The sequence below is a fragment of the Labrus bergylta genome, chromosome 19 (genome assembly GCF_963930695.1).
Source record: "Labrus bergylta chromosome 19, fLabBer1.1, whole genome shotgun sequence".
Taxonomy (NCBI): Eukaryota; Metazoa; Chordata; class Actinopteri; order Labriformes; family Labridae; genus Labrus; species Labrus bergylta.
The window spans coordinates 7,003,173-7,013,988 of NC_089213.1; the positions used below are offsets into that span (position 1 = coordinate 7,003,173).

The window sequence follows — 10,816 nt, forward strand, 5'->3', positions numbered from 1 at the left end:
AGAGTGATTCATCGTTTCATAATTAGGGCCGTGACATCACCCAGGAATAAGATTATTTATAGCTGATGTGTAAATCAGTTAATACTGCCTCAAAAATTCATAATAAAATCAAATAATCCCTAAAACACGCCCTCAGTCTCCTTATCGCTGGCTGTAGTCGCGACTGAACATGTTGCTGTTTGATGGTTTCAAACATTTTAGCTGCTCATTTTAACATCCACATCTTTGAATACAAATAGAGCTTGGCGAAAACAGACGTGGCTCTTTGTCGCCACCTGCTGGATACTGAAGTCACATTCACTTTACTTTAAATCATCTACCAGATTTAGGAGTCGTTTACCATTTTGTGACTGCACACACCTGGAACACATTAAAACTGAATACAGTTGTTACCATGGGTCATTTTAAAAGCATGATTACAAATCAAAGGAGTGTAAATGTTTCTAACTGTAGTTACCTGCTCGGATGGACATTTTTCTGGTCTTGTAATTTATGTACTTCGTTGTTTTTGTCATCTATTCGTTTTAATTGTACTCTCGAAATAATTGTTGCGAATAAAATCATTCGCGATTAACTAGTTGAACCATATTTTAACCGATTCCACCAGGGGTTCAAACTAAGTTACGTTTTTAAATATCTGTATTTGTGGATATCAAACAGTTAAATCAAACCTGGACAAGTTCTACGTTTCTATTTTCAACAACTTTCACTGTGAAGGGCAGACAACGCGTGAGGAAATGAAAAAGAAAACACTGTAGGAGCCGCTTTTCTCCATAGGGTGGCAGCAACGCGACATCAAGCTGCTCCACGCACCAACGAAGAAGAAGAAGAAACAAACCGGAAGTCGTAGCATACGCAGAGGGAGCCTGTGGACGGTGAACACTTCTCTCTGGTTTTCACTTTAATTCATCAAAACGTCGTACGCAATGAGGTAATTTTACAATCACACGTGTTTGAATTACATCACGACGTGTCATTTTATTCAGTGTATTCATTTATGATCCTGTGTTTATAATGTAGCCCGAGTGATGTTAGCATGAAGCTAACGCTGAGCTTTGTTAGGGGGATGGGGTGACGGATTTATTATTTATTACATTAATTTATTGTGAATTAAAGGTGTCCTGTCTCATGCCGAGGATGTTTTAAATGAAATGTATTTAAATAATGTGTTTTATCCGGTATCAGTATTTAACATTAAGCCGTAGAAATGAATGAATGGATGAATGTCAGCTGAGCTTGTTGACATTGTTATTCACACCGATAATAAACAGATTCCTTCTTCCTAACAAAGTCAGATATGTGTGATCAGTCCTGACATGTTTCTGGGTTTCTGTGTGCAGAGGGGACCGGGGCAGGGGCCGAGGAGGCCGCTTCGGGTCCCGAGGAGGACTGGTGCAGGGGTGAGTTCACTGTTTACTCATTCACCTCAACATAAAACACGGATCCATGATGGATTCATGGTGGATCGATGTTGGGTCTTTGTAGATCATATAACTGAGAGTGAGGTGTTTTACCTGCTCTTTTGTTTACCTCTCTTGAGGTAAGATTTGTTGTCAATCAAGCAATCAATTTGTATTTGTATAGCATCAACTCATAACAAGTGTTATCTCGAGACACTTTACAAAAAGCAGGTAAAAGAGAGGGGGAGAGACAGAGAGGGAGGGAGGGAGAGAGAGAGGGAGAGACAGAGAGAGAGAGAGAGAGAGGGAGCGAGAGAGAGGGAGGGAGGGAGGGGGAGAGAGGAAGGGGGAGAGAGAGAGAGGGGGAGAGAGAGAGAGGGGTGCCAGTTCCCCAGGTAACCTAAGCCTGTTGTGAATTGATACAAATAAATATTGATTGATTTATACATCCCACCGGATTCTAGTGCAAATTCTGTGGAGCAGAGATTCCCCTGGTGTTCTGTCACGTGTCATATGTGTTGTTATAGTTTTTAGTGAAAATGGATGCACATCTTTTCATTCCCAATAAATGATGTCTCTATTTTTTTTTTTTTTTTTTTTAATTCCTCTTCAGGTATCGTCCATTTGTTCCTCACATCCCGTTCGACTTTTATGTGGTGAGTAAAAAACAACAACATTCAGACACTTCCTTCATCTTGTCATCAAGTCTCGCCTGTCGCTGCTTTTGAAGAGTGACCTGGTTGGACTGCAGACTCTTATATACTAGAGCAACTCAAGCTGTGTAGCTTGAGTAGTAGCAGAGTAGTGGGATCCATGTTGAGGAGAAGATCTTCCCCTAACCCCCCCTACCGCATTAGTCCTCCTCATGAGTGAACCGGGTCTAAATCAGACTGTCGTTTATCACAGTGTGAGATGGCGTTCCCCAGAGTGAAGCCAGCACCCGATGAGTCGGCGTTCAGCGAGTGTCTGCTGAAGAGAAACCAGGACCTGAGCCCCACGCCGGCCGAGCAGGTCAGTCCTGACGACACACAATGAACGGTCAACATTCAGTCTCGATGTTCACGTCTCCGTTCACTGACAGGATCCCTGTTTGTTTGTTTGTTTGTTTGTTTGTTTGTTTGTTTGTTTCCTGCTCTTAGTCGTCCATCTTGTCTCTGGTCACAAAGATCAACAACGTCATCGACAACCTGATTGTCGCTCCTGGAAACTTTGAAGTGGTGAGGTCTTCTCTCTGCACACCCTGAATGTCTGTGATTAAATAAAGAATAGGTACATTTAAATAACTGTACTGAGTGTAACAGTTTCTCAGATCGTCATCGGGGTCACGTTTTAGAGGTCAGACTAAACATCTGCTCTGCTGTCTGTTATTTTTCATTCAATAGAAATCAATCATGCTGTGAATAATATCAGCAAGTTAATAATATTCAAACTTTTTGTCTCTTCACAGCAAATAGAAGAGGTGCGTCAGGTGGGCTCCTACAAGAAGGGCACCATGACAACGGGACACAACGTCGCCGACCTGGTCGTGATCCTGAAGATCCTCCCGACACGTGAGTGACACGTCGCCTCATTTAAACTGTCTGTTCCCAACTCTTACTTACTCTCGGAAGGCAGTCAAGGCAGTCATGACCAACTTAAACACAAAGCTAAAAGAAAGGGAGTGTTTGAGTCAATCAAGCACCCTGTAGAGAACAAGTGACCTTACTATGTGATCAGACATTAAGGAAACATGCTCTGTTGAAGTGCTGGCTTCTCTGACAACAATGCAGCAGCCAGTATGTCCTCCTTCTAACTTTAGATTCTGCTCCTGAATGCTCTGGATTTGTTTGGACCAGAGAAGGTAGGCGGTTTTAAGGCACCCCAACATGGCCGTTTTGGACGCCCCTCGGTTTGCCAGATGAGAGCAGTTATCAGGTCAAACCAACAGGTGTTGCAGCGATGGAAGCGGGCAAGAGAACTGGTTCAGATAGAAGTGATTGTACCCGACCTAAAAAGCCTCTGCATGTTTCTAATAAGCTCCACGAGCAGAAACGTGCTCAAACTAGGATCAATATTGGAGATGCTTTTGAAAAATGGAGAGAGGTTAGAACACAGAAAGGTTTACAGACCGATGTAGAGCTGGATAAACACTGAAGCTTCAGTGTCCACCACATGGCAACCTGAGAGAGCATGGGCTCTAGAGAGGAGGGGGCGGGGGGAGAGAGCTCTCTACAGTGTTTAGAATTTAGACTGCAGTACCCGTTTTAAACACTAGGGGTCAGAGTTACATACTGCTCCTTTAAACACTCCAGTTGATGATGTTTACAAAAACCAAGTCATGTAATTGATGCAGAATTTAATCAGAGCCAATGTTATGAAATCTGAATGTGTCATGTTTAATGACATGATGATGTTTTTTGTCTTTCTCAGTGGAGGCCGTAGCTGCTCTGGGAAACAAAGTGGTGGACACTCTTCGCACACAGGATCCTGCTGAAGGTAACTCAAGTCAGGGAGTCAAATCTCCCCGTGTCACTTTCTCGCCCCAAGCACGTCACAGCGGGAGATGATCAATGTGTAATGTGACGTTTCTAATGTGGTGTGTGTATTTGTATGTTGCTGTGGTCAGTTCTGTCCATGCTGACCAATGAGACGGGCTTTGAGATCAGTTCAGCTGACGCTACAGTCAAGATCCTCATCACCACCGTCCCCCCAAACCTGCGCAAGCTGGACCCCGAGCTGCACTGTAAGTGCGCACACACATCACATTTCATCTACAACACACGCAGACACACACACACACGAAGAATATAGAAACTGAGGAAACCCTGCATCCATGAAGTCAGAAATGTAAACAGCTACATCGGCCGTCCTGTCCATGTAAACACGGCTCTGACAACAACACAGCCAGCGGGACTCGAGCTTCTCACTCATTGTAGACAGTCATGACTCAGAGACACATTTACAGGATAGACTTGATTTCTCCTGACTGAAACCAACCATTTCTTTGACAAGTGAACTTTGTGTGAACAAAAGACTCCAGTCCTCGAGGTCTAATGCAGACTGAGATGATTCATTTGTGTTCTGTCGTTTCTTCAGTGGACATTAAAGTTCTGCAGAGCGCCCTCGCTGCCATCCGTCACGCCCGCTGGTTTGAGGAGAACGCCTCTCAGTCAACGTAAGACTCTCTGAGCTGCTGTTCATTCATACAGAATGTTAATCGTTACAATAAACTCACCTGATTGTGTCGCTCATGTTCAGGGTCAAAGTGCTGATCCGCCTGCTGAAGGACCTGAGGCTGCGTTTCCCCGGGTTTGAACCCCTCACTCCCTGGATCCTGGACCTGCTGGTGAGACCACGAGTCTCTGCAGCTTCACTCTCAAGACCTGTGACCGTGTGTTCATCACAGACTTTAACGGTTTTATCTGTCTGATGTGTTCAGGGTCACTTTGCGGTGATGAACAACCCGTCTCGGCAGCCTCTGTCCCTGAACGTGGCGTACAGACGCTGCCTGCAGATGTTGGCGGCGGGTCTCTTCCTTCCCGGCTCTGTTGGAATCACCGACCCCTGTGAGAGCGGGAACTTCAGAGTGCACACGGTCATGACTCTGGAGCAGCAGGTAGGCCTGATCCCGCCCCCCTTTTACTGCAGGACCCTCGGGGACGCCCACAGCATGGAAACAGCAGCTGCTTGATTCATGAAATCTCCTCCTAATGTTTCACGATGTTGACCGTGTGATAACACTTTAAATGTTTCTGTTGGTGTGTGTGCAGGACATGGTGTGCTTCACGGCTCAGACTCTGGTCAGGGTCCTCTCTCATGGAGGTTACAGGAAGATCCTCGGCCTGGAGGGAGACGCCAGCTGTAAGAATTGAACTCTTTAATGATTGTGAATGGGTTTACTTTTACAGGGAGGGAGACATGTTCCGCATTTTAATTTGATTTATTTTGGGAGAGAGAGGGCGGGGAATGACATGCTGTAAGGGAGCCACGGGTCAGATTCAAACCCAGACCCTTTGATTTGAGGACTGTAGCCTCTGGTCACATCACGCATGATCTCACCACTAGTACAACCTGCACCCAAGACTTTATGATTTTAGACTTTTTAAGACATGCACAAAGAAAAATGACAAAAGCCCTTTAGAGATTGCGGTTCAGCCACAGCGCTGTAACAAAACTCTGAGGTCATAAAATCTAAAACGGCGTCACATTGGTGTCCCCGTTTGTGAATCCACGTTGCACTACAGTGTTCTGGAAGAATGAGCAGCGGAGTGTGAGCACACAGCGGGGTCTTAAGGCACACACACACTAAGACAAGCACACACACATTTCTGCCTCGTCGGCTTCCGTGTTACACACCGGAGCAGTCTCTCCCCCCCCTCCGGTTACTATGTCCAATGGCGGATCAGTGGCGTAGCGACTTCGCTCACCATTCCCCATCCGTGTGCTCCATGCAACATGTACAACTAAAAGTTTTGAAGTCATTTGTAGCCGCAAGTTTCCTCGTGTTTGAACTCTACAGTGAATCATTGTTTATAACCGTCGTGCGTTTGTTGTTGCAGACCTGGCGACAGAGATGTCCAAATGGGACGGCGTGATCGTGACTCCGTCAGAAAAAGCGTACGAGAAACCTCCAGAGAGGAAGGAGGAGGAGGACGAGGCTCTGGAGGAGGGCGGAGACGGAGAGGACGAGAGCATGGAGACCCAGGAGTGACGGGAGACGAGCTCAGGTCAGAGCGGCCGCACACACCCCCATCACCACAAACACACAAATATCACACAGGTCATCGCTTTCCATCTTTTAATCCAAACAGCTCACCCTGCAGATTCTGACTCAAGTTATTGAGAAGTCCCCCCGTTCTGCTGTTTTTCCACAGAGACTGTTTGAGGTTATTTAAGGAGCCGGGCCCGTGCTGTCTGAACCAGCAGCAGAAACACAGAGACCACCGGCCTCATTATTTCTTGTCAGTTTATGTTGTTTTTCTTATTCTTTGTAAGTCCTAATTAAAACTTTTTTTAAGTTAGCCTGTCTTCGTTGTTTGTGTCAGAACATCCACACACAGAATCTTATTTTACAGGTTCATACTTTAAACTGTTTGAGACAGGAATGGTCTGGAACGTGTTAAAAGTTTTTTTATTTAATAACTCACAAGTCTGGTTAAAACAGTAACACATACATACGGTGATATTTCAGACTGCAGCTCATCAAACGTTTCCTCTGATCATAAATTATTTCTGCTCTAACATTTAAAGACATTTCGTAGTTAAGCTGCAGAAGTCGAGACATTGACAGCCTTTTAAAGTCGGTGCAGAGCAGCAGTTCTCCTTAACAAGCTTAATGAGTTTATCTTTGAGGCGTTCTGGACAATTCAGTAACGTAGAGGCTAGAAAATAAAAAAGATTAAACACAAATCAGACGGAAAATCAGGACTAACTTTGTGACAAACTTCAAAATAAAAACTGTATCAGTTGTCTGTCAGGGTGGACGATGTAATATAAAAATCTTAATTACATAGAAACATAATGTGGTTAATATCCAGTAATTTCTCATGAGACTGTTGTCTGACTCGCAGGATCATCTGTGTGTACGAGGCCAAGTTTCCTCCTATTTCACATCATGTATGGTTTTTAAAATACAGTTGACAATAATCAAAGAAAAAAATGACATTTTGGATCAACTTTTCAGACCTACACAAAACTGAAAGTTCCCAAAGTGGGCGGCATCACAGAGTGAACGCTGAAGTTTAACCCCAACTTTACACAGCAGACTTTCTCATGCAAGCGCTTCAGTAAAACACATGAACTCCAGGTGAGCTGATGTATAAACTCAAAAGATAATATTCAGTATTCGAATAATGATGTTTATATGCTGTGACTGTTTCAATCTTTGAGATCGTGACGAAGATGCTTCATGATGTTTTTAGCTCAGCAGCATGTCTGTCTGTTCGTACTCGAATTACACAAACATGAACTGTCATCGTACCGTCAGACTCTTGCTTAATCCATCATCTTGTCCTGTTTGACATCATGTCAGCAGGGCAAACTTCTCGCATGTGTAAAGGAGGGATTCAGGCCCGTGTAAGTAAAAGCCTGTGCTGAAGGTTTCTTCTCGTTTTGAAGGTGAGCAGGCTGATTCTTCATGTGGCGTTTTGCAGGACAGCCTCCTTATTGGAATACATTCCTTTCTGTCACTGTTTTACGTCGCTGCCTCACAGTTGACAAACCCAACTGTGATTGGCTCACAGAAATTAAAACCAAGCGCCTTTGCTCCCCTCAGTATGGAAACAGGTCTGACTATTAACCACATTCACATAACGTCCATTCCTCGCTGCCGTCCTGCAGGAAAATGTTGTCCATCTGTGTTCCAGTTTAAGTCGTGTTAATGTTGAGCTTCTGACAAATAGTTAACATTTCACAGCTGTTCGGTTGTTCATAATGCACAGTGAATTTATGGAGGGACATTCAGCCATTATTTAAGGGAAAACATATCAGACAACCCTTTATGCTGCTGTCTGCATTCAACCACTTACAAGCTAATATTAGCATTAGCCAGGAAGTGGCAGAAAGTGCACCACAGACAAGGTGGAAATTCCTAATGTTGATGTAATGTTAGATCCCAAGTGGTGCAAAGCTGAACTTCGATTTAGTCTAAGGGCAGCGAAAAGGTTCTTACGCTGATTTATATGGTTGTCATTTGATTTCTAAGATAAACAAAAAAAAAAAACATATTTAGCAGTTCGATCTGTGCTGGGACACTGAGTGAGTAAAGGTAGCTGCAGGAAACTCTGTGTCGACTTAACGTGTCCTATGACGTTTTCGCACACACTCAGTTAATCAGTCAGTCAGTCCTCTTTGTGATCTGTAGCTCACAAAGAGGACTGACTTTCCTTTTCTTCCTGTGAAGTTCAGTCAAGATTTTTTACTGCAGGACTGAGAGATGCAGGATGACAGATTTTTTTTCAAACATACAACTGTTTCAGGGGCTTTAAAGTCCTGCAGCTTTTCAAAATATGATCAGAGTACATCAGAAGCTGCTGTTCTTGTTCAGTGTAAGACTCTGATCACAGCCGTCCTCCTCCTCCTCCTCCTCCTGCGTGCGTCTGTGTTCATGGTTTCAGTTTGAGCCAGGGGTGGATGAGGGTGAGGATGCTGAGGATTGAGGAGGTGAGTCCGCAGAGCCCCACAAACCCGGATCCTGTGGTGTATATCCCGAGCCGGTCCAGAGGGATAAAGATGTCGCAGCTGTTCTTCAGGAGGTCCAGCAACAGCGGCGGGTTGCTGTACAGCACCGTCGCCAGCAGGTGGAGCTGTCTGCGGAGCCCTGCCAACATGACTGGCGGAGCGTTGAGGGCGACGGGTGAGGAGGAGGGCGAGGACAACTGGTCAGCGGAGGCGGAGCCAGGGTGAGGAGAGGGAGGGTGTTTGGATGCTCTGTGACGCTCCTCACAATCGATGAGGAGGCGGAGCTCGTACAGATCACGAGTCAGGTTCAGGATCAGAGCGAAGAGGTAATACCTGCACAGATCAAACAAGGGAAGCCAAGTATAAACACTTTTAGTAAAGACTTTTCAGATAACTAGAACAGTTTTTTTTAAATGGACACACTTTGAACCGTCAAGGATAAAAACGAAGCTATTATATTTTCAGAGCTTTTTAAGGTAACTGGTTATTTGCAGTGCAAAAGAATCCTCACCTGAAGGATCTCTCACTCCACTTCTTCATGTCCAGTTTGGAGATGATTCCCGTCTTCCCCGCCCACAGGACGTTATCACAGGCGAAGTACATGGCTCTGTTCAGGTGGCTGATGGTGAGGCAGAGTCTCAGCACGCTGTCGGAGAGGTGGATCGCCCTCTTGGCGGACTCCAGAGCCTCCACTGAGTTTCCCAGACGCAGCACTGCGGGACACAAACGCACGTCATCAGTAACAAGCCTGCCCGCTCTTGACGTTAAATCTTGGGATCTCAAACTCCACTCACACTTCCTGGTCAGGCTCATGTGCGCCTCCAGCTGACCGATGGTTTTACGAAGCTCAGCCGCCGCGCCTCCTTTCTGCAGAGTGTATCCCAGCAGAGTGCACGCATACTGAGCAGCCCTGTGGGAGCACAGCACACACACCATCAGAAGACTGACCAAGCAGAGGAGACATACTGGAAAATAACAAAACAAATCAGGGTTTAACATGTCACCTTACTGCAGATCCATCGACATCTCTGCATATGGCGTGCCTTAAAATATTACAATTACCCCCTGAAGAGATGCCAAAAGCAATAGCTTATTTCAACTGATTCAGCACATGCTTGCAGCAGAGGATAAATAATCTGATGTTGTATTTATTGGAAACGCTTGCAGGAACTCAGGAATATAAAATGTTAACAACAGAGAGTAAGTCCACAACATCCAAACAAATGGAAAATACAAAAAAAAGAAAAAGCAGATTATTTATTTAAAAAATATAAGAAACCAAATTAATTTAAACCTTTTGTAGTGTGCTGTAGTTATTTATTGGGATTATCTTTTAATTAAAAAAAATAAATTTAAAAAAATACTACCAACAGTTTTCAGTTTACCTGTCAGGTAACAACAAACAGAACAAACAGAACACAGAGAGGAAAGTTATCGACTTCTTCTGTCAGGATAGCAGTGGTTAACTTCAACATTCACACTGCAGCTGTTGCATTAAACATGTCAGTGTTCATAAAGGTGTAAACATTACCTGATAACTCGCTCCTTGGCTTGACTTTGGGCGTTGAAGCGAACCCAGGAGTCCATACTGACTTCTTCTTCTTCTTCTTCTCGGCCTGTAGTTTTAAGTTAGCAGGTAGCGCCGTGTTACTATGGTGACGGTGATATCCAGTGATTTACAAACCAGCAGTTCGAGGAGTTTTAAAGACTAAAGGGAGATTAGAAATCTGTTTACAACATCGCTGTCCTCACATGCACCACTCTTCTTCTTCTTCTTCTTCTTGCTTTTTCTTCTTCTTTGAGGTTTATTGGCGGTTGGCAAACAACGAATTTGTGCATTTCCGCCACCTACTGGTGTGGAGTGTCCAGACGAATATCTAATGTTTTCTACTTTTCTATACAAACAAATACAAAAAACTAGATAGATTATATCTTCATGATCAACTTAGTTTGTCTGAGGTACTAAAAGAAAACCCAATGGCCCTTTTAGCGACATTGTTCTTCTTCTTCTGCTTCATATATGGCAAAGATTCCGCCTTTGCCAAAATACTGTCTACCACCAACTGGTACGTTGTGTGTATTAGTACAAAACAAAAATCACACTAAGTAATTAACGATAATACAATAAACCACAGATAACAACCGTCTCTTTTTATGGAAATGCAATTCTAAAGTTTTTAAACATACTGGCGGACTGGAGCTTACGCAAATAAAGGAAACAAGCAAAATCTCTGAAATATACGGAGCCCCTGAAGTCC

At 44.2% G+C, this 10,816-nt stretch overlaps 2 protein-coding genes across 2 annotated transcripts; one reads left to right on the plus strand and one right to left on the minus strand.

Annotated features, from left to right (window-relative positions):
• The first annotated feature begins 779 nt into the window (after positions 1-779).
• On the plus strand, positions 780-6,400 carry ilf2 (interleukin enhancer binding factor 2). The gene is made up of 14 exons (XM_020653878.3): positions 780-931; positions 1,341-1,400; positions 2,014-2,056; positions 2,307-2,411; positions 2,540-2,617; positions 2,848-2,950; positions 3,810-3,875; positions 4,006-4,122; positions 4,476-4,554; positions 4,638-4,725; positions 4,819-4,995; positions 5,150-5,240; positions 5,939-6,106; positions 6,254-6,400. Exons 1-13 carry the CDS (start codon positions 927-929, stop codon positions 6,088-6,090), a joined length of 1,164 nt encoding a protein of 387 aa, XP_020509534.1. The 5' UTR covers positions 780-926; the 3' UTR covers positions 6,091-6,106; positions 6,254-6,400.
• Positions 6,401-6,494: 94 nt separating this feature from the next.
• On the minus strand, positions 6,495-10,452 carry pex11b (peroxisomal biogenesis factor 11 beta). Its single transcript, XM_020653879.3, has 4 exons — positions 10,090-10,452; positions 9,353-9,468; positions 9,070-9,271; positions 6,495-8,891 (listed from the first exon to the last, which is right to left on the minus strand). Exons 1-4 carry the CDS (start codon positions 10,143-10,145, stop codon positions 8,483-8,485), a joined length of 783 nt encoding a protein of 260 aa, XP_020509535.1. The 5' UTR covers positions 10,146-10,452; the 3' UTR covers positions 6,495-8,482.
• Between the last annotated feature and the right edge of the window lie 364 nt (positions 10,453-10,816).